This window comes from Mastigoproctus giganteus, chromosome 7 (assembly GCF_048544385.1).
Source record: "Mastigoproctus giganteus isolate SK-2022 chromosome 7, ASM4854438v1, whole genome shotgun sequence".
In the NCBI taxonomy this organism is placed as follows: Eukaryota; Metazoa; Arthropoda; class Arachnida; order Uropygi; family Thelyphonidae; genus Mastigoproctus; species Mastigoproctus giganteus.
In genome coordinates, this window is record NC_143581.1 from 172080691 (window position 1) to 172105964 (window position 25274).

Here is a 25274-nt window from a genome sequence, read left to right on the forward strand (position 1 = left end):
ATTTATAGTTATTAACATTTAACACATTAATTAAAGTTTAAAAAAATCACATTATTCCTGTTCTATTTGATTTGAACTCCTTTTTTATATATATATATATATATATATATATATATATATATATATATATAAACATTTTCATAAAATTTTGTTTTACTTTTCATTATATTTATGTCCTAATACTATCTAAGTCAACATATTTTGGTGGATTGTGAATAAATTTTACTTCTATCAATGCTGTTTGAAAATCTTTATATATAATTATATTCTATAATTCAGACTTTCCTCTATTAGTCCAAATTACTAAGATTTTACTATAACTGCATGGTTATAATGCCTGTCATATAGAGCATGTAATAATCATTCTACTTCAATATCTGTGAGCTATTTATCTTTAAAGTTGATCTTATATATATCAATCATGGAACTTCTTCCAGTGATGTTTAGTATTTCAATTAATATTAGCATTAGTGGTGGCAAATGATGAAAGAAAGCAAACTTATACATCTTCAGTGAAAAAATATATATATACCCCACCCCATCTTTCCATCCCCTCTAATAATCTGTCATAGTCTGTAAATGGCTAGTTGTTGTTTGTTATTTGGTTTTTAGGAGCATTAGCAACTAAGGCCATATTTCTCCGAGATATGCGGTGGTCATTCCTTGACCTTTCCACATCCTCCGTATTTGGTGGTGACGGGCTCGAACCCCGGTCTAATCAAGAAGCGTGTGCTATGAAACGGAAGCGCCAAATGGCTAGACAAAGAAACCTGAGCACGCCACAGGACCTATTCAAGCTGATAATTCAGTTATGCATGGAAATCAATCGTGGAAGTCATACATAGAAATCACTAATAAATACAAAACCTTTTATTTCAATAAACTTAGTAAAGAACACATGGGGAGCTATGTGTGTGTGTGTGTGCAGAATTTCAGCAAACTCTGCCATTCTGTGGCATCCAAATCCTCTTCTTCCACCTTCAAGTCTGAAGGTGGAAGAAGGTTACTAATAAATGAATTCTTCATTTATTAGTAACCTTTAGCATATTACAGTGCGAAGGTTAAAAGATAATTTAAATGGCTAGTACTCTGGAGGTGACCAAGTATGAACCAATGTAGACTGGGATGAGGGTATGGTGCCCACATCCCCATCAAAGAATGACTGAATCTCTGTGGAACTAGGCATTTTCAGATGGTAGAGTCATCATCTGGTGTAATACCTTGATGGAGACCTAGTGGCAAAGTCATGTTTTTGTCTAAAGAGCAGAGCAGCAAAAGATATGACTTGTACCGTCGTGTAGTGTGAGCCATCTTTTGAGTTTATGATGGATGTCATAGTAAGACCCAATATTTATTGCATTTCAAGATTGCAGTTTTAAAATGGCATCATAGGGCAGCTGCTTTACACTACACCAGATTCAACCTACTGGTAACACTCTGGACGGTTTACCAATAAGGAAGTGAATAATTTCATTATCTTTACCCTGGGACTCCCTCCCACTATAGCCAGACAAATTGTTCACTTGCCTACCAGATTACTAGACACTCATTACCACTTAAAATGTTGATCTTTTCATCTCATCAAAGGATGGTGTTATTGTTGTTAATGCCTTTTCTACAAACAGAGCCAGTAACCTGGGAGAGGGTACTGGCCAAAAAAACACTTCCATGGCTGTAGGAGCAAACACGAGTCCTTTTACTTGTGCGATTTTTCAAAGACTGCATTGTATACATTTTTAAAAAACCTTTTGCTTTGTTTTTTAAATACAAATAAGGGAACTTCTACAATTTTTAGTATTAGTGATGACAGATGATGCAAGGAAGCAAGTTTATGCAGCATCAGCCAAAACACCCCCACAGCAAATCTTTCCATGCCCTCTTATAATTTGTTTAATTCTTCCTTAAACTTATTCAAACTACCCCACTTCTGTATTGCCAGATGGAAATTTGTTTCAACAATCAGTTACACTCTGCTGAAAGGAAACTTGCACACATCTGTCCTGCAATCAACTTTTTCATTTTAAGTTTGTATCCCTTTATGTGTGTTGCCCCAGAAAGAGTAAGGATGTCATCAGCATTTAGTTTACTCAATCTGTTTAAGACCTTTATTACTTCAACGAGGTCCCCTTGCTGGTGCCTAACTTCCAAGCATTGCAATGGATATTCTACATAACAGAGATAGTACTGTTAATTTCAATGCAATTCTATTTGCAGTAGTAAGTACATCATTAAAAATTAATAATTCACCATTAATGCATCCTTAAAAATTAATAATGGATAAATGGTGCAGAGAAGAGCAACCAGGTTAGTCCTTGACTAATCTGATTGCTCCTCTCTCTCTCCACCCATTCTAACAGATCTATGTCCTTCTTAAAATGAGGTTTCCAGATCTGTATTCAAAGACGTGTACTCAATATGAGACCTGACCATTGCCTTATACTGAAGTTCTTGCCCTTGCTGGCAAAATTCCTGTATATCATTGACAAAATTCTATGAGCTGTCCTAGCAGCCTGTCTGTACTGTTCAGAGAACTTCATGTTGGACTTCATTGATGGACAATTATCCCTGAGTCGCTTTCATTCTTCACCATGAATAACTTAACAATTAGGTGTGGTCCCACCTAATTGGTATGTTTTTCTGGAATTACTTCTGCCTGTATTTAGTATCTTTCATTTATTATAGTTAAACCTCAATTGCCACTTCAGCTCATGTGTTCAGTGTTTTTTTGTCTTGTTGCAGTAGATACCTTGATTCTAATCATTATCCACCCTGCACACCTTTGTATCATCTGCAAAATTAGACAATAAGTGTGATATCAGGTCATCAGTATTATTAATAAATATCAAAAACAGTAAGAGACCCAGCACTTAACCCTGAGGGCCTCTGCTAATAACATTAGTTCAGGTAGGGCACTGCCTATTGATAACCACCCTCTGTCTTCTGTTACCCAGCCATCCCTTTATCCATAGCAGTAACTTTCCCCAGTGCCACACTGCTCCAATTTGTACTGTAGTCCTTCATGCAGAATAGTTTCAACAATTTTACTGAAGTGTAACTATATGATGTCAAAATTATTTTTTGGATACAGTTCCTTTGTTACTATGTCACAGTAGCTTATCACTCAAGATCTTCCCTTAACAAATCCATTCTTTGATTTCCTTATAAGTGCATTCCTGTTGTATATAGTTCCCTGTATCTCATATTTTAAAAATTGTGTATGGGTTTCCAACAGTTGCCAGATTCAAGGTTCGATTGATTGTCTTTAAATGTAATTAAAAATAAAAGACATGACAAAATATTAAAAATTTTAAACATAAGAATTTTAATTCCTATTTTAATCTTTATTCCATAAAGAAAATTAGTGTCCTAAAAATGTTTTATAGCTTTCAGTCTTCCAGAGTCATCTTTTTGCAACAACGAAAATCCTTTACCTCTTCTTCACAAATTAAAGATACAATTATCTGGTGTCAAAAATTCTAAGACTTCGTATTGTCATTTTAGCTTTTGTTTATTGAGAAAGAAATATTTTACCTTACCTTTTGTAGCATATTCTTCACAATATGCTTGTATGAATTTTAGGGTTGTGTTGTTACCTTTAATTTAAGATTTTCTTTTCTTTTCCTTCATCAACTTATGAATGTAGCACTTAAAATTTTATAGCTAGAACTAGGAACGTTTCATAAAGTTTAATTGTGTTACACTGGTTCTCTCTCTTTGAAGTCTAATGAATTTCGTGATTCAGCTGAGCCTTTTAGATATATTGTAATTCTGCAAACTAACTTCACATAAATTTAACTTGATTCACAAACTGAACAGATATATCTATGGACAACTATGTGTTCTTATAAAAAAAATGCCAACAAAACTATTTTCATTTTTGTTTCAGCCTCGGGAGCTTTGTGGCAAATTAAAATTTGGCAAGCAGAAAACTGCTGTGAAAAAAAAAAAAAATAAATAAATAAATAAATAAATATTTCCTTTCTATAGAAAATACTCTCTCAATTATTTTAAAGAGACCACCTCTCTTCTCACTCTCCAAGTTTTCTACCTTGAACGTGCCTTTCACATCCCATTTATAACAGTAGCTGTCAAAATGCCCTTTAAGTTGCTAAGTACTTCATGGCATTATATAAATAATCATGTGGTGATCCTAGATGTGTGAGTAGTCGTAGCCATTTTGTTTCACATAAATGAAATGCAAGTTACAGAGCTATGGCAGAAACTTGTTTTTCAAAGATTAGCAATATTGAATTAGTGCAGCATTACTTGATTTTTGATATACAGGGGGGAGATCCTCGTTATCCGAGATTAATTCCAGAAAATTCCACTTAAAATGGGGACCAAATTTTCGTAATATGTATTACGTACTTGTACATAGTAAAAAATGGATTGAAGGAACTGAAAAATGAGACAATTATTTTATTAGACATTTTTTATTATAATATGTTAAACAATATAAAGGTAAAGTTTATTGAAGTTACATTATTTTTCAGTTTTACGATATCGATTACTTGTTCTCCATTTCTTTTACAACATATAACTTTTAATTTAACATCTAAACCATAGTTTTTATCATCAGTACTTCGCTTTGAACGCATGGTTACTAAAAATAAGAAAACTAAGAATTCACTTAACATAAAAATTATCAAAAATATCAGACATGCCTACCACAAGCAACAGTAAATAAGAAACTGACCGTATGTTGAGGCAGTCAGATCAACAGGATTCTCGCAGGAAGAGCAGGACAGAGATAGTCAAGTGTGTAGTGCGGGTGCTTCAAAGTAAGTCAAAACAAAGTACATAGATACCGTTGTAATTTTTATGTTTTCATATTTTTCTATGTATTATTTGTGACCTCATAACTGCGGGGACTTGGTTAATGACTACTTGGAGATCAGGGACACCCTGTATAAAGTTATCAGTTTTATATTTAAAGTTCCTACTAACAAGTAACCCAGTGGTGGTGGTGGCGGCACCCAAAATGTAGTAAAAACAGTGGCAGGTCACCTGTGTCCAACTTTCTTTTTAATTTAAACATTTTGGGTTTTTTGAATTCTGCTTAAACTGTCAATATTTCATATTTTCCTAATGGTTTGCAATACTTATTGCATCTTTTTAGGTTTTAATAAAAAATCTAAAATTTTAAAAATGTGTTTTACATCTTTTTTTCAGAAAAAATTTTGCTGAAATGTGTAAAAAACATTTTAGAAAAAACAGAAACATCAATTTCCTATTCTTTTCCATTTTCCAGTTTAAAAGACTATTAAGTGCACAAAATTTTTCAAACATGCATATGTGTATATATTTCTGCTTATTGTGTATAGAAATATTATTACAAAATTTATAAAAATCCATACAGTAAGACCCCCATATCCGCGGGGGATACATTCCAAGACCTACCGCCTGAAACCATATACATAAGCGAACACCTGCTGACCCCATATATAATGATTTTCTTATACATACATACGTATAATAAAGTTTAATTGATAAATTAAACACACAGTAAGACATTACCAACATTAAATATGGTAACAGTAAAGTACATCAGACTCTCAATTTACCAGGATTGGATTAACTGGAACACTTCAAGACTCCAAATTAAAAAAAAAAAAAAAAAATCAACCAGAAGTCATAAAATTCAAGTATAACTAGAATAGGTGTAAATAGATATTTTTATCTTCATTTCTAAATCAATTTTGTTTCGTTTCCTGGCACTTTTCATTGTTCGCTTTCCCTTCATCATTGTAATACGTAAATAGGAATGAAGAGAAGTTTCTGAAAATTTGTTTTTTATATGATTGAAGATTTCAGTGAAACATTTCACCATAAATAGCATTAAAAACCCACGCAATTGCAGTTATCGGTATTATCGCAAATGCAATAAGATCAAATTTACTACCCGTTTATAATTAGATGCACTAACAGAAAAGCCCAATAAACTGGAAAGTGCAAATTGTTTTTATTGTTTTTTGGTCATGATCTCCAGAAAAACGTGCTTTAGAAAAATATCACAAAGGCGTTCAAAATTGATTCTTATAATAACGGGAACATATGATAACCACAAAAGGGTAGTGTAATTTACAATATAAATATGACCTTTTAGAGAGAGAAACAGCTCGGTTATATAGCGAAATTTTCAACTTCCAAGGACTTGGAACGAATTACAAAAAAAATCAGTGTGTTTTTGGGTTCACTTTACAATATTTTTGCAATACCTCCATTTATTCCTATGGGATGCAAAATACTTTTCCACGATTTTTTTAAGTTTGCACCGGCCGGCAATTATGTAAAGTCAAATTTATGTAAGCCAGGAAGTTCGTGTACTGTTAATGCTATATAGTTTTGCAGCTTTTCCATCTCCCAAATTTCAGTAGCTGACACCACTCAGTTTAACAAAATAAAACAAAAAATATAATATAAAGTTTTAGAATATATAAATGAATCAAATGACATACATCATTTTACCCATGGCACTGTATGATAAGCATTATTAACTACTTTTATTAGTTGAAAGAAATATTCTGGATTTAAAAGTTAATAGTTATGCAGTCTGACCTATGGAATAAAAGTTTATTGTATAGGTCAGGCTGCATAAATTCTTCCTGTACAAATATTTCAGTCCACAGAGCAAACGATAAGATAAGCACCCAACTACAACCTCATTTTGTTTGAGGAACTCAAGAGTTAGGTATGTTAGAAGTCAGCAGAAAGATATCCTGGATAAAATTTGCATCCACACACACCAGTTCCACTTCTAATCCATCTGGAATAAAATCAATAAAATGAGTGGTAATACCAGATAAACCAAACTCAGATCTTAAACTTGAATGGACAAGTCACTGTAAAACTTTCAGAAATAGCCAATGTATTGGGAAAAATCTTTGCCAAGACATCTGGACTACCTCATATACCCCTAGTCTCCAAAGGTACAGGTTAAGTATTTTTCCACAACAAATGATGAACAGCATAATACTCCTTAATCCATAAACTTAAAATGTACACTGTCATCAACAAAGTGCAGTAAGACCAGACCAATTTCACTGTATGATGTTAAAACAACTTGATGACCAGTCTCAAACAGCTTTTGAGAAAACTAGTACAATAGTACTAGTTTTCCTGAAATTGGGGAAGGATCTCTGCGTCCCACATAACTACTGGCCATAGCTTTAACAAGCTCTCTAGGAAAAGTTGTGGAGAAAATTATCAACACTAGACTTGCTTATTAAGTTTAAAAAAATAATGTAAATAATGCTTTCCTCCAAAAAGAACATCAAGTCATGGTCTGTTTAAACATAGAAAAAGCACACAATATAGCATGACATTATGGAATCTTCCAAAACTGTATTCTTTGGATTGAGAGGATATGTTTCTCAATATATCAAGAATTTCCTATAACACAGGACCTTTTAGATCTGGTTATAGACTGTCTATACAAAAGTTTTGCACAAGAAGAAAGTGTACCACAGGGGTCAGTGCAGAGCACTAACCTTTTGCTATTAAAATAAATGCTATAACTGATCATATACCAAAAACCATTGATACTGCTTTATATGTTGATAATTTCAATATTTCTTTCCACTCTCAAAACATGTGAACCATCAAATGTTAGCTACAGGGAGCAATAAACAAAGTAAGCAGATGGGTGCAAACCAATGTCTTCTGCAGATCTCCACACAAAAAACTGCACATATACACTTTTGTAGAAAATGAAACTTGCACCCTGATCCTGAGCTGCAACTTGATAGACAAGGATTTTTAGGTCTTGTTTTATAATGTTTCTTTGAACATATTTTTAAACAGCTCCTACTTTCATGCCTCAAGAAATTAAACATACTTTGAAAGTTATTTTCACAACAAGTACGCGGGGAGCAGACTGATATACACTTCTTAAACTTACCGAGCAGTAGTTCCTTCCTAACTGGATTATGAAGCACCTGTTTACAACTCAGTGAAACCAAGTACACTGAAATGGCTAGATCCCATACACAACAGTGCACTCCATATAGTACTAGGAGCTTTCTGCACTTTACCAGTTGAACACCTCTATGCTGAAGTTCATGATCCTTCACTGTGTCTTAAACAACAGATCCTATTATTATGCCAAGATCAGATCCATCTATGAATGAATAGACCTGCCATCATCTGTCTAAAAGGGTTTCCAGTTAAATAGAGAGCTTAATTATGATAAAATAGCTTCTGTGATAGTGTAGACATCTCACTGTGGAGGACAGTTCAACTTATATTTTTAGTGCTGGTCAAAAACATCTCTACCTAGAAAAAACCACCAGCAATTACATGTGACATATACAATCAGTCTGCTTATATGCAGATGGATCAGAAACAATAACTTGTGTAGGAGCTGCTATACACTTCCTGGATAGTACGCTTACTCAACACCCACAGGAATGCAGCTTTTTTTACTGCTGAATTACATTTACTTTTATTTATTATTATTATTATTAATAAGCAGCCCTGCCAGAAACCAGCAAATCCACTATAAATATTACATACGTATTATATACAGATGATCAGAAATTACAAGGTCATATAATCATTCTCAGTCAACATATCACATGTCCAGACTATAAATCACATGACATATTAAAATTAAAGTCAGAAATATAAATATTTGTGGTGCAAGGAACCACAGGACAAAGCACATAGCACAACAAGCCATATAACTTGAAATGAGACCAAACGTGACACAAGGAGCCACTGACCTTATAAGGTCAACGTGAGATGAAGGCAAATAACAGTATGGTCACAAGATTATCCTTTCTACAAAACAGTTTATTTGAGCATCTTAAAGTGGCACACAGAATTCATGTCAATAGTGTATAAGCCTTCTACTATTTTTTCCTCGAGTTCAAGTAGCACAGATCTTATCAATAATAATTCCCTGGGAAATTTTTTAAAAGCCTGAAAATCTTGCTCAGTTTTAATTAATTAAAAGCCTCATTGCCCTCAGTCAGGTGAGCAAGACTAGCACATAAAAAAGCCATCTTAATGATAGTAAACCAGATTCAGATTGAACATAAGCATATAACAAAAAACCTCATTTTTACCAATTTGCTTAGTTCTTTTAGAGCCTTTCAGAATGCTAATGCAATAGCACATTCCACTCTAGAACAGGACCAATATTCAGTGCCAAAGCTTATTTAAAAAAAAAAACATGATCCAGGATTGTGCTGAATCCCGGGACACACAGTAATAGCTGGAAATAAACAAGCAGCACAAGAAAACCAGACGATGCCTTTCACCGAGTACCGTGTGTAGATTACAAACCCTTCATCCACCAAAGCATTATACAGAAATGGTAACAACACTGGCATGACCAAACCAACAACAGACAAAGTTTGTTGTTGGTTTGGTCATGCCAGTGTTGTTACCATCAGTTAGGTTGAAGTGTTTGTCTAATTAAACAAACACTTCAACCATGGTATACTAGTCTCTAACATAGTAGACAAGAGGAAGTAACCCTTTGCTTAGTTACGAATTGAGCATACATAACTCATTCTTATCTACTCAGGGGTGAAGACCTACCTCGGTGTCATAACTGTCAAGTTCCACTAATGGTACAGCACTTTACTAAACTGTCTGAAATTTTAAAGAGTGCCAAGGGCATTCAAACTTTGATTTACATGGAAGACAACCTAACTTAAAGTAATCCTAAGTGAATGTTGAAATGACACCAATATACAGGAAATATGTAATTATCTCGTGGTACTCTTTCACACATCTTACACACTAAGGAACTACTCAACACTATTTCATGCAAAATTTTCTTTTTAACTTTATTCAGGAGCATTATAGCTAGAGTAGCTCTCACACCAATAGCTCCCAAACAAAACAATTTTTTTTTTTTTTTTTTTTTTTTCAAACCTAGAGAGGGATTGCAGATTGTGCATTCTTTGTTTGGCATGGCATCTGCTTTTAGTTTTGTAAAAATAGTTCTTATTTTATCTGTGAAAAATGCTTGCCAGTTAATGGATCCATTATATAATTTGTAAAAATTGCTTTTATCGATACAACAAGAAAGTTTTACCAGTCATACTTTGACATGTGTCTAATGAGAATAATGAACAGGTATATCCAGTTTCTGTTTGAATTCCACAAGAAGCTCGTCCTCTGCTATATTGTTTTCTTCAATCTTTGAAAGCACTTAACATTGAAAGCACTGAATAAAAATTTCAGTGCTTTCAATGTTAAGCCTCAAAATCAAGTGAATGGTTTTATTAAATATCTGGATATTTTTAGTCTGAAAGTTAATCCTAATAAAACAAAGTATATTCAATTTAGTGTGTCTAATCATCCAATTCAACTCAAGTATTTTAAATGATCAAAATTTCTTAGAGTAACTCTTGATAATAAATTAAGTTTTAAAGAGCATCTTCGTGGAGTTATCTTAAGGGTATTCTGCAGCTTTAATACACACTTATGTAAAGTTGAAAACCTAGTTTTAACATGCTGTTTTCTTTATTTCGTTCATGCAGCTTGTACACACAGGTTAAATCTGTCTTCTCAAGTAGTTTCCATAGTAGGCTTATTATGAGAAATGAATTTTGGGTATTGATGTCATTGTTCACTCCTGGTCTGAGCTTATTTCAAGCTTCCAAGTAGTTGATCTTTCAAGGGCCTGAAGTTCAATGAGTATCAAATACTTTATGACATATTATAACTGGACTCAATGGCAGTATTGAGAAATGGAACTTTATTTGATACTAACGGACAAAAGACTTATTTTTAACCCCTGCTGATTTCCAGCTTGAACAAGTTGAAAAAGATGTTTTATACAGGGTGTGTCAAAAATATTGGAACAAACGTTTAGGGGAGGTAGGTAACATCTAAAGGAATGTGAATCGCATAGGAACCCATAACCGGAAACGTCACCGTAAGTCGGTACACGGCACTGTTCATCAGTTCGCGAGAGGGAAAATTTCTGGTTTACTCATTCAAGCAGTAGTCGCTGCACGAAGAGCATGCATAGATATACGAACTGTGAGCTGGCAGACATGCACCTAGTGTATGGATTAGCAGAGGGCCCACACAGTGTCCGCCCCCCCCCATGCAGCACAACATCGCTTCACAATAAATGTGTGGGCAGGTATGGTCGGTGACTGCTTAGTCGGCCCATACCTGTTACCATCCCACATGAACTCTGCTAAATATCGGATCTTTCTTGAACAAGTTCTACCAGGGTTACTTGACGATGTTCCAGCAAATGTGAGATGCAACATTTGGTTTCAACATGACGGGGCGCCTGCCCATTATGGAAGGTGTGTTCGTGACCATTTGAACAGGCGTTTTGTGTGTCGATGGATTGGCTGTGGTGGATCCATTGCCTGGCCCCCACGCTCACCTGATTTCTCGAGTCTTGATTTCTTTCTGTAGGGGGGGCCTCAAATCTATTGTGTATGAATCGCCTGTGGAGACGGAAATGGATCTCGTGGCGAGACTCGTCTGCGCTGCTGCTACTGTCAAAGAAACTCCAGGTGTGTTCGACCGCGTCCGCCAATCCATGCTGTGTCGGTGTCACGCATGCATCATGTCTCATGGTGGAACCTTTGAGCATCTGTTGTAACATCATGAAATGCATCCATCTCGTACTCCATTGTTAATATTATGTCAAATAAATGTTTGCCACTAATTACTGTCTTGTGTCATTTCTGCTTCTTGTGCCTCTGCTACTACTTTCCCGTGACGTGTCTGGTTATGGGTTCCTATGCGATTCACATTCCTTTAGATGTTACCTACCTCCCCTAAACGTTTGTACCAATATTTTTGAGACACCCTGTATATATATATATATATATAATGTTACAATGAAGATTATATGTGAGATGATTTATTATATCATAAAAAATCATATTTTTTTATATGTGTTGAGTATATATGTACATTTACTTTGTGTTGAGTATATATGTACATTTTGTTTTAATTATTAAAGAAATTTTATTATACAGCTTGTTCCTGTATAAACTCAGCCCTAATAACTGATACCTGAAGAACAAAATTGTCACATGCATAAACTTTATTGGTAACATTTTATCATATAAAACACACCTTTAAGAATTTTAACATTTCAAATCCTTACATGATAAACTATTAAAAAATTTACTTACTGTGGGAATTTTTACTTATATTACTGGTGCCCATCTTTTGAATAAATGTTGTTCCCTTTCAGAAAACCTACTGTGAATATGCACTTTTCTTCTATGATTACTATGGTGGTGAATATATTGCAGTTTTATGGAAACCTGAAGCCTTTATAAGAAAGCCCTTTAAGGTAATATTTATCAGTAAAAGTGTAATGCAATAAACACACATAAATATAATATAATAATGCATATAATATATATAAATACAAGGGCTTTATAAAGCCACTTTCCTGTTCAGCCTCTTTCAGATTCCATAAACAAGTTTTTTAACTGAAAATCAATGTTGAGAATAGGTTGAGAATCAATCTGTTCCCAATGCTGTTAAGAATAGGTATTGATAAAATAATGCTTACACTTCAGTTATAATGCTACAATGAATGAAGATTATTTGTGACATGAATAATCAACATGCAAGTTATTTGAGATGATTTATGATATCATAAAAAATCATCAGCAAGCTTTTTTCAATAATATACTCTCAGAAGTTTTAGTGCAATAATTACTCTTAGATGTTAGTGCTTTTCAAAAAAAAAAAAAAAAATGGATATTTATTTAGAAACTAATAGCATACAGACCTTTTTTTATCAATTGCCTAAAGTTGATTAAGAAAAGCAGTAAATATGCAGTTATTATTTAGGGTCATTCTCACTTAAAGCACTCATCAGCTATATCAGGGGTCGGCAGCCTGCAGCTCTTTGAACATGTAACTCGGCTCTATAACTTTCAGCCCACATGAAGCACAATTTGAAATGGAGTTAGAGGACTTAAAAATCAAAGACGTGGAGTGCAAGACTAAAATGCCTTAAAACCGAAATTGAGTATTTAGAGAAGCAAAAGGCTGCCCTTTCAATTCTACACAAATGGATGGCTATAGATGAGTTGGAAATGCAAGACCAAATTGTGTTTGTGTGTGGAGTAGCTTACCGGACACATATATAAATTTTAAAATATTTGTGTTTAGACTTCTCTCAGTTTTTGGTTCGACCTACACTGTTGTGCAAAACTTAAGGACCAATACTATTTCTAAAGGTTAAAACCACAAAATCAAACGAAATAGCCTGTGGCAATTTGCATAACTGTGACCGTTCAGTAGAAACCTGGTGTACATGCAAAAATTTCAATCGTGATGAGGGCTCACATAACAGATAAAAGCAGCAATTCAGCAGTTAAGTGCAAATTACCAAATGGTGAGCACGATTGTTACAGACGTTCAGTTGGTTTCATACAGTGCTACAGACAACGAAATGGCCAGTAGACAACATCTGGATGCTTTACCCAGGGTCAAATAATTGGGAAACTTGAAGTGCAAGGAGTGTGGCTACAGAGTTCGGTATCGCCCATAGCATCATCTCACGTGCATGGTCGGCCTTCAGAATGACAGGTACAGCTGTTCGAAGGACCGGTGCTGGTAGTCCACTAAAAACAATACCCAGTGATGACCACTATATACTCCTACAGGCCAAGAGGGACCGACACCAGACAGCGGGATCCATTGCAAACCAGCTGCACAAGACGCAGGATATTACTGTTTACTGTGGCCAGGCGACTCCACAAAGGTGGACTGTTTGCCTGACGGCCAGTACGCTGTGTCCCTTTAACACCTGCCCATCGAAGACACCGTTTACAGTGGTGCATCAAACACAAGTACTGGACAGCAGCGCAGTGGGGTAAAGTACTCTTTACTGATGAGAGTAGATCAGTCTCAGCAGAGATTCTGGGCATCAGCTAATCTGGCGAGAGGTTGGCACATGGTATCACCCTGCAAACACCACTGAAAGGGATCAATATGGCGGTCAAGGTGTTCTCATCTGGGGAGGCATTATCTTGGATGGACGTACACAACTCCAGATACTGGAAGGCGATACTGTAACCGGTGCACGTTACTGTACTGAGGTAATTATTCCCCGTGTGCGTCTGTTCCGAGGTACCATTGGCCCCAAGTTCACGTTTAATGGATGATAACGCCACACCCCATTGCGCTGCAGCTGTGGATAAGCTTTTGGAAAGTGAGGACATTGTTTGTATGGATTGGCCTGCCTGTTCCACTGATCTGATCTAAATCCCATCGAACACATATTGGACACTCTGGGAAGACACCTAGGCACTTCCACACCCACCAGAAAATGTTCACCAGCTGAAGATGGCGCTGACAGAGGAATGGACGATGTTACCGCAAGAACCTATCAACAACATTGTTCTTAGTATGGGCAGGCAGTGCAAAGCCTGCATCAACATTAGGGTTGGCCATATCTCTTACTGGGAACCACCTCTTCAATTTGTTCCATCTTTGGCAGTGATGCATCTGTATCATGGCAGCTAGTGCTATGTTGCCATTTTTGAATAAAGTCCCTGTACCGTTTTGTTTCCGTTGTTGTCAGTGTTGTTTCCTTCATCATTTTTGTATCACACGAGGTTCCTTTAGTATGCTTTTCCCATATCCAGGCCACTCCTATGAGAAGCTACAGCCAGTGACTACACACTTGTAGTTTTTTGTTTTATTTTATTTGGTTTTTAGGAGCATTAGCAACTAAGGCCATATTGCTCCGGGGATATGCGGTGGTCATTCCCTGACCTTTCCGCATCCTCCATATTTGGTGGTCACAGGCTCGAACCACGGTCTAATCAAGAAGCGTGTGCTACGCACTGCTGCTCCTGCCCACCTGGATACGGAGGCGGCACACACTTGTAGACAGAATACATTCAGTGCAATATGGTCTTAGATACACTAGACTTGTAATATCTTGAACTCTGCTTTCCCATTAAAGCCTTCGTGGGAATAATGCTGTTCTTGATAACTTATCATTTCTGTGGTTTGGTCCCTTAAAACTAGGTCAGTACAAAATGTTTCTGTGTGGAGCAAAGGAGAGTCTGATACATTTATTGCATCATTTCATGAGATGTTCACACTCCCCCCCCCCCACCAAATCACATTGACAGAATTATGTGATCTTCTATCAAGTCGACCATGAAATGTACTTACAGCTGCAGTAATTCTGCTTATTTAGAATAAATTGTTTCAACAGTTTCTGGGTTTCTAAGTGTCACATAAAGATCAGAGTTACACAACTGTACAAGAGATTGTGATTTTTTCATATGAGTTGGTGCATTGAACACTGCCAGCTCATTTTCTGTTTAGCTTGTTTTGATTTCAGTTTTATATTAGACATATGTACACTTTAGTGAAAGTCTTTTAATTTGTTCTCTTTGGTGACCCATACACTGTGCTGAAACTACATTTTAGGTAGGTGGCCTGAGCATCCAAATATGATTTTATCCTATAATTTAAACACTCTGAATTTATGATAGCATGCATAAGTTATCAATATGTTATATGGAGCCTACCTTGTGACAGTTCTTTCTATGTAGATATCATTTTAGTCATTGATATGTTGCAACAGTTCCCTTTATTAACTACAGGCCCCATGTGGTGATAATGTTGGTGAATTGTACAATGCAGTAGGACTGTTGTTTTTTTATGGAGATTAGTTTGTAATATTACATGTGAAACAATTTGATTGTTCAAGAAAACAGTTCTCTGTCTTTTGATCACTAAAGATTGTAAATCAAAAAGTGCATTTGTGCTTCAGAGCCACATCCATCAGATTACACGTTATCTATGGTTAACAGGCTGTAAGACACCACAGTCATTTCTCTGTTTGACAGGTTTAGAGATGCCATATCATATGCTGTTTATTCATCTGATTTCTGTGAAAGAGCAGACAGATCTCGCAGTGTGTTGTAGGTAGCTGGCCTAAAGAATCCAAATATGATTTTACTTTGCAGTTACATGAAATTCTCTAATAGATAATTAGACTGCTTTATTAAATACCCTTTTTTAAGTTTCTTTATTATATTATAGAGGTTTATGTGACAAGTTTCAAAAATACAGTAATATAGTAAAGCATAATATTTCAGTCTTATATAATAAAAGGAAAATTATAAAAATATTTCTACTCAAATTATGGTTGTACTCACATAACATTTGTATGCTTTAGTGCAGTGCTACTCAAAGTGTGGTCCACAGACCAGTGCTGGTCTGCAAACTGTTTTTTACCAGTCCACAACGAATTGGAAATTGGTCGCGGATGTTAACGATCCCCAGCAATTTGAACATTACTGGTCCACGAGATTTGTATTTTACAAAAGTATTGGTCTGTGACGAACTGGAAATAAAAGAAATTGGTCCTTCACTATAGATAGTTTGAGAAGCAGTGCTTTATTGTACAGTTTTTGATCACCCTCGTGATCAAAAACTGTACACTTTTAATAAATTTTTTTATTAAAAAAAAATTTGTCTTTTTTTTTACTTTCTATACACTTCACCAAACAATGGTTTGGTGAAGTGTATAGAAAGTAAAAAAGAATTGACTATAGAGAGAGTGAGCTACATTACAAACATTTCTTGTATATATGAACCAAACATTTAGAGAGAGAGAGAGATAATCTTTAATGCCCTTCACGGCCAAAAAGCCAGGGGTTTACATTTGTACAACTTCCCGAAACTTCCGGGAAAATAGAACAATTAATTTACAAAAACAGGTAATTTTACAAAAGAAAACATATTTTATACAAAGGAGAGAACTCCTTACGAGAGTTAGGTCTGATTGAGCTGACTTAACATCGAGATAAGAGCACCAGCTCAATCAGACAGGAACAGATGCAAGGTACACATGTCAATGCAGATTAGTCCTACTAGACATAATTTTTTTCCTGTAAGTCCGGTCAATAGCGAATTTGTTCAGGTCGGCGTCAAGTGCCTGGGTTTGCTTGAACATCTGCTGAGGGAGGAACCTGTCCGAGAGATGGAGTCGCGCTGAATGCGAGTAGAGCTCGGGATTGGCCCTAAGGGCAGCAGGGGGGATCCTCCAGCCACAGGTATCCCAGAATGAAGGTGTTGCGATTATGCCTGTTATCATCTTGACTGTTGCTAGGAGGCGTTGGTCTTCGACTAAGGTGGGAAGCCGTGGAATCCCGAGAGAGTTGGCAAGCTGCGTGGTGTGAATCAGAGCTGGAAGGTTGTGCTTCCTGTTGGCCCACTTTAGGAGCCAGAATTCTGTGGCAAAGAGTGGTTTCTTTATTGATGGTGCCGCTGACGCCCAAATTTCAGCAGCATAGAGTAAAGGTGGAAAGATGATTGCTCTTATGTACCTCACGGTTGTCTTTTTATCTCTGATATGAAGGAGATGCTGTTTTGCTATCCACCGGAGTCTTGAAGCACGTGTGAGGAGCATGTCTATGTGGGCGTTGAATCGAAGTTTGGAGTCGAATACAACGCCCAGATCACGATGGCTGGATGCAATTGGGATGAGGATGTTGCCGACCGAAGGCTGGAGAGAAGAAGGAGTTTGCTTCAATGAATACACCATGAATTCGGACTTAGCAGGATTGATCTTGAGCCCGAACTGGCAGAGGTAAGATGTGACTGCAGTGAGAGTGTTGTTAATTTCCGTTTTTACCAGATCAAGGTCTTGACCAGGGATGATGGGAGTCAGTATCTTGATATCATCTGCATAGCTCAGTAGACATCGAGAATGTGCAACCAGTGGGAAGATAATAGATGAGAACAGAAGGCCGGAAAGGACCCCTCCTTGTGGGACTCCTGCGGTGACGGATCTAGTAAGGGTGCGATCTCCTGTATGAAGCTTTATAACTCTGTTATTCAGAAGAGAGGAGAGAAAGCATAATATGTTCCCTGTGATCCGGAAGTGGCATTCCAGGAGAGTGAGTAGTTGGTTTACTTGGACGGCATCAAATGCAGCCTCAATGTCTAAGTAAGTCACAGCTAGTTCGTGCCTTTTCTCGAATGCTGACAAGATAGTATTCGTTGTGGCTAGCAGATTTGTGATCGTTGATCTGTTTGGAAGGGAGTAGTGAATTTGGGCTGGATTACTGGGCATGATCTGCTTGGTGAGGATCGGGAGTAAGGTCTTCTCCAGGAGCTTCAGCAGGCTGGAGGAGTTGGAGATGGGTCGGAAATGTTTAGGTTTCGATGGCGACTGAACTTTGGCTAAAGGTTTGATAAGATAGTTTTCCCATTGCTGTGGGAAAATCTGGTTCGAGAGTAACTGGTTGAAAATAATTAAAAGTGGCTGAATAATGTACGGACTTAGGCATTTGAGCATGAATTGGGGAACTCCATCATCACCAGCGGTTGACGAGGCAGGTAGAGAATTGATGGCGACGATCAGCTGTTGTTTTGTGATCTGAATGGTGCTCAACACTTCTTGCTGGGTGGGCTCTGTTAGTAGAGCCAGATCTGAGTTTGGCATAGGATTACGATTAAATCTTGTGACGAAATCGAGCCACAATTCAGGATCAAATTGCAGAGGAAAATGAAGGTTCACTTTCTTGTATGGAATTTTTCCTTTAGCCAGATCTCGGTTAACATATAATTTGATTGCCTCAGATTTCATGCGATTAAATTGAGCCCGTGCCCTAGAATAAACGATGCGATCATTGACATTTTGCGACTGTTTCCATGTGCGATGGAGCTGTTGCTTCAGCTGGAAACTCATTTTGAGTTCTGAATTCCACCAAAGTCTTGTATATGGACTGATTGTGATTTTTTTAGAGGCGGCATATTTGGCAACCGTGTTGATCCAATTTGTGAGAATGTTCACAGCTATTTCTGGGTCACAAGTCTCTAAGGCCACCCAGGGAATGAGAGAGGCGGCTCTGATGCACTTATCTACGTCAAGTAAGTTGGGGCTAGTGATGTCAACCTTTTTTGTTGTCCTTCTGGTTTCTAATTTGGGGGCTGGCAGATATGCAGTCACATGTATTGGGACATGATCAGAGTCGAATGACGTTTCTGCAATGTAATCAAGGGTGCAAGGGATAGAGGCTAGAACTAGATCTAAGAGGTTATTCCCCCTGGTTGGAGCTTCATTAATAAGTTGTAGATCAGCACATCTCAAGTGTGCCAGAAGATCCTTTTTCATATTAGATAGCTGAGGAGGTAAATTGAAATCACCACAAACTACGTGAGAGGCTGTGGGATGCAGCTGATTGATTATCCAGTTGGAAACTTCAAGGATGATTTGCGGGGAAGGCGTTGGAGGTATGTACACCACACAGAGGTCAAACGTCACGAAGTTGTATCTTAACGTAACAAGGATTGCTTCATAGTTAGGGGAGTTACTGGATTTATTATCCAATAGCTTGAAAGTGGATTTCTTGTAAAATATTGCGACGCCTCCACCCTTGCGTGCAATCCGAGATGTGAATACGACCCCATAATCAGCTGAGGCAGCTGCTGCTAGGAATTCTTCATCGTCATTGAGCCAGGTTTCGGTGATGGCGAGCAGGTCAAAATATCCGGGGAGCAGAATTTGCTCCATAGTGTCAAGCTTGTTCCTAAGACTACGCACATTCTGATAAAATATGGTGCAGGCAGGTACTGTAGGTACTTTGATACGGACAGGTGGTCTCTGACATCGCACGACTCGATTCAGCGGGGTGTGTCTAGGACTGATGAGCACAGGGATCGGCATATTGGTGTTCCGTGTCTGTGGTTCTAGTTGCGGTAACGAGATCTGGGATTGCTATGAATCAGGGTACCATTGGTGGGAGTCCTTTCCATTACTTCTATATCGCTGCCCTTTATGCCCGAGATATGGCATAACAAGAGCTCCAGCAGGCCAGATTTCAGGATTGACGAGTGCTTCAAAATCTGCATCAGCCACATCGATCTTAAAGGAGGCGTAGGTGGGATATTTTGTGGATAGCTTGGTGACTCTACCATTCATTTTGAAAGCAGCAAGAAGGTGTTCCACATCATCAGCTGTGGTAGCAGGGGAGAGCCTACTAATGAAGACATTACAGATCCGCTTGCTCATCATTCCAGTGTTCGCAATTTGCATCTTGCTGAAGTGCAAATTGGTTCCAATAACCTTAAGATTGGGGCTCAGTTCCTTAACAGTTGGATTACGGGTCAGTGTTTGTTCTTTTGTTCATTGGCTTGCAATCATTGCATATGTTGTAGTGTCTCTATGGGTCTTTACATTAGATGCAATCGTAGTCCCTGCATAATGGTTACCTCTCACGTTGTTTGAAGCGGATCTACAATTGCGATGTACTTCAGCAGCCAAAGCATTATCCGGTTTTGAGCGCGAGGACCCCATATGTGAGTTTTGTGATCGCGAATAGGTGCGATTTGGCAGATTCTGCTCCTGATGAATTCTTTGGGTCTTCTGTGAGGCAGTATTTCCTGAGTATCCGTTGGCATCTGCTGTGATTTCAATATATACTGGTCTAGTGCTACGTTCAGGGCACACAGCTTCAGACTCACATGTTGTAAGAATGGGGGCTGGAGAGGGGTCAAGTGGTAATAAAGATGGGGTGGTTTGGGTAGGAGCTCTCGGTTTCGCGTGAAAGTGTTCGTCCGGAGGCTGCTGCTCATGATGGTTAGTTTGAACAGCAAGATCACAAACCGATTGCTTCAGGTCCTCAAAATTTTTCCGCAACACCTCCAATGTTTTGTGTATGCATTCATTGTGTTCTCGTAGTCGCTTGTTTTCTAGCAGTAGGTCTGCGAGGATATTATGAATTGGCGACAGCTTTATACATAGAGTTGTCTCAATATTTGTGAGGAGCGAGACCAGGAGTGGACTGTGTTCGAGTGATGTTTGATTAATTATTGCGGAGATCTCTGTTGATAGGGTGTTATCCTGTTGGGAGCTACTAGATTTTTGCATGATGAGATCTGAATGGTCATTTTGTTCTTCCTGTAATGAGTCGGGTGTCAATTCCACATGTGCATCTGGCGATGTCAATTTTTCCGTGTCTACCTCAGGTTCGGGTTGGGTCCTGTGCTCAGGTGAATCCGAAATTTGGTTAACGTCGTTAAAAGTTTCACCAGTTGTTCTGAGTGAATGCATATAATTTTCTCCCTTACAGGGGGGACACTGCCAAACTTTCCGTCGCTGCTTTCCGAGCCTCTTTAGGTCCAACGCGAGACATTCGCTTCCCTATGTCTTGAGACAGGAAGTACATTTTATTTCTTGTATGTATGAACCAAATATAATTGTCTTTAAGTTGAACTTATAGACAAATATTGCCATCCATAAGTCTGCCTAAAGAGATGAATCTGCTAGACATTTAAAAATCTGAGCCATGCAGGAAAGCTGTTCTGAAGCCATTAGAGACGGCCACCTTCTCAGAAGCCCTTAATGGCTTCTCAGAAGCCATTAAGGGCTTCTGAGAAGGTGGCCGTCTCTATTAGCAAACACATGCCGAGCCTGTAAATAATGTATTTTGTCTAAGTGAAGCCAAGCAGTGTATGGAAGTAAAACTTCCATTTAAACATTCCATTTAAATTTTTAGAAGAAATAACTGTTATGTGCACCTTTAAGCCGAGAGATCACCTGATTTTGCCCTGTACAGTACAATACTCTAGGATTGCATGGGGATGGGGAATATTTCAGTGCTGCAGTTGAAATAAAATTCATACTCTTTACTGTGATTTTCAACAATGAGATCATTTTGCTTCCATTTAAACAAACTATGTTATTCACAGTTTGACATCTATTCACTGATAGAAACTACTTGCCAGATGTTGAGAAGTCAGCAGGCTACAAATGTGCTGTGAGTCTTCATTGGGAGCAGAATGATCTCCATGATTGAAAATCCAATACAGTAAAGCAAATTTTGTTTGATTTAAATCACTGCATTGAAATGTTACCCCTAAAACCCTATAGTATTGTATTCATATAAAGTGTTATGTGGAAAATTTTAAAAATAAAATTGTTACTTAGCCAAAGTCATTGTAAAAACTTTGTCCACCTATTAATACTGTTTTGGTTTATGCTTATCACAAGTCAAACAAAACATTTTGTGTGCTTGTTTATTGCTTTATGCCCTGAGACATTGGCGCCTCCGTAGCCAGGTGGGCAGGAGCAGCAGTGCGTAGCACACGCTTCTTGATTAGACCGGGGTTCCAGCCCGTGATCACCAAATAGGGAGGATGCGGAAAGGTCAGGGAATGACCACCGCATATCCCCGGAGCAATACGGCCTTAGTTGCTAATGCTCCTAAAAACCAAATAACAACAACAACCCTAAGACGTTACCCATGCATTATCATATATCGTACAAATGTTTCAAGTGGGTGGCTCGAGAAGCTCAAATATTATTGCTCACTGCAATTATGCTATTTTTCTTTATAATTAATAATTATATTTCACCAAATCACTTGAAACACTTATTATCAACTGAAGAAATAAACAGCATAAATGTAAACAAAAAAGATAAGCTGCATGAGATACAAAGTACAGGTCTTATAGCCAGAAGCAATAATTTTTTATAATTGGGCAGTGTGACTCCTGAAGTATGTCTCACAAAAAAAAAAATAAATAATAAATAAATAAAATATGAAAATGTGATATTCCCAATAGATGAATAAGTAATTACAAAGTTTAGGCACTGTAATTAAAAAAAAGAAAAAGTTGGTTATTCCATATCAGTTTTTTCTCTAAAAGTTAACATGCTTAATGTTAGAGAATTTAGCAGTTAACAGTATGGATAAACAAAGTTAAAACTGTTGTTGATATTATGAAAGAAAGTGAATGATTATTCCTCTACAAAAAGCTTTCACTGTATTCTCTTTCATCATGTCAAATGAAATGTGAATGCTAAATGAACTAAATCCAGTAATTTATATTGATCACTTTATTTTTCCTATCCTTAAAGGAAAATTAAATATATTGACTTAAACAATATAGCTTAAGTTTGGAGTTTCCTGAGACAGTACTAAAAATTGTGCTATGTTTGATTGCTCATATCTGATTGACTTGATCCAAGTGCAGCAAAGAACTGTGTGTTTATATATCTATATATATACTCAGACCACCATTATCATGTAATAAATGACTCTTTTTGTTTGTTTATTTTCTCTGTAAATTTGAGTTAACTAATAATGATTTATTTTGTTAACTAGGTATTTAACTTGAATGGCCATACAGTTGCCAGCAATAGTGCAGAAAATTCAGTCACCATCATCCCTAATATAGGAGCTATGTTAGAAGATTTTGTACATTTGAGTAATGGTTTGGTGAAGTGTATAGAAAGTAAAAAAGAATTATGACTATAGAGAGAGTGAGCTACATTACAAACATTTCTTGTATATATGAACCAAATATAATTTTCGCTATGTAGTTAAAACCATTCCTTAGGAGAAAAAAAGTGCCAATTCATAATTTTTTTTTAATCTGAAAACTAGTATGAACCATTATTCCTACTCTGAGAACTATATTAGAGAATGTTGCATTGGAGTAATGGTTTAGTGCAAAGTGTATACAAAAGTTAAAAATATAAATTATATCTTAGGAAACTATATGACAAGATTTCAACTGAATATAGTTGACGTTTTTGTATATCTTGTAAGCATTAAAATTTACATGCTAAAACTATTCTTTAGCAAAAAAAACTGTCGTAAATAGTGTGTGTTAATTACAAGTCATACACATTTTTTTAATCCAAAATCATGGTACAGTACTATCTTTCTGTATTTAATATTTAAATTAAATTTCCTTAAGCTGGTAAATTGATTTCCATTTGTTTTACCTTTTCTGGAGTGAGTTCTAGACGTGTTCACTCCAGTTTTCTGGGGTGAATATGGCTGGACCCAGAGCAGTGCATTTTTCTGCTAGTGGAAAGGCTCTGTGGTGTGTGTTTCTTCATATTTTGGAAATTTTGTACATAAATACACTAATACTTAATTTTGTATAAATGTACAAAATTAAGTATTTGTTCTTATTTTGATTTTCTTGCTCAGTATTAGAGAAACTATTTCAAAAATTAACCAGAATTTTTTTAAAAAATCATAAAAAATATGTAAAATAAACTCATTGTAATACTCGCTTCTATATCTGTTTATGTATCACTTGGTTCAATTTTGCCAACTTCTGGATCATCTGATTTTCAGAGAAGTGACTTTTGTAAGCTAAAATCAGGCAGTGGCTGGCAAGCACAATATCCTCCAATTTGAGTTAGTGTCATAAGCCTTACTCAAATCTAAATATACTATGTATCAGAATTCTTCCTTGCATCCAAGTCTTTCATGATGATATCATCAGTTTATCAGATTAGTTAGATATTATTTCTCTTCAACACAACCATGCTATGTTTCTTGTATAATCTGATTTCTGTGCAGATGATCTTGCATTCCTCCTCTACCATGGATTCCATATTTTTTTATACCACAGAAGCTAAACTTGCCAGTCTGTAATTACCCACATCGCCCTTGGAACCACCATTGTAAAATGGGGAGATATTTACACATCTCCAGTCTGCTGGGACTTCATCTGCATTATAACAGACTGGTGGTTGGCAATTAGTTGTTCTGCTTGGTTTGATATCACTGGATAATTTTAAATTTCATTCTACCTATCCATTTTCAGTGATTGCACAATCAGTTAGTTCCCAATCAGCTACCTGGGCCAATAATATTGATGCAAACATTTTATTTAATATATCAGCAATCCATTCAGAGTATTCTATCCTGTACTACACATACAATTAATCCCTTGCTTCTAGTGTTCACACATGCAAAAAATTCTTTATGATTGTGCTTCTCCCTCTTTGCCAACTTAAAGGTTGCCCTATCATTTCTTACTTCCTGCGTACATATTAATTTATAGTTGTCATAGTGTTTGGTGGCTCTTAATAAGTTATATTCATTCCATGCAAATTTCTTCTCTGTTACTGACTTGTCATTGGTAAAGTGGTCATCTGTTTTAGTCTTAGCCTGCACAATTACTTATTTGAAAATTCTCCATTCAACAGAATTCAAATAATGCCAAAGACTATTATAATTTTTGTGCAAAAATTAAAAAACCTTCTCTTTACCCTTTGACAACAGTTACCTCTTTAGATATTCCCACATTGTTTTTCTACTTAATGTCACTACCTGCTAATAAAATCTTATTTAGAAAGAAAACACAATACTGCACACAAATCATTAGTACAAATATTATCAGAAAATGTTACGAAAGATCTTGAGTGGGTGTCTGACACTTATGGAGCTGCCTTGCTCCCTTCTTCTGAGGCTTAATTTAGTCCTGATTGAAGGTTTTGTGGCTGTGCTCTTGGAATGATAGTCATTCCATTCCACTTA

General features: G+C 36.7%; 1 protein-coding gene across 1 annotated transcript in view; it reads left to right on the forward strand.

The window, feature by feature from the left end:
• The window catches only part of LOC150083336 (nucleolar protein 6-like), a 485807-nt gene extending 462556 nt beyond the window's left edge, over positions 1-23251 (forward strand). The window contains exons 22-23 of the mRNA XM_090377194.1: positions 12188-12289; positions 23097-23251. Of these exons, the coding sequence (XP_090233320.1) occupies positions 12188-12289; positions 23097-23243 (249 nt within the window). The 3' untranslated portion in view covers positions 23244-23251. The remainder of the gene's footprint in view (positions 1-12187; positions 12290-23096) is intronic.
• Positions 23252-25274: the final 2023 nt, after the last annotated feature.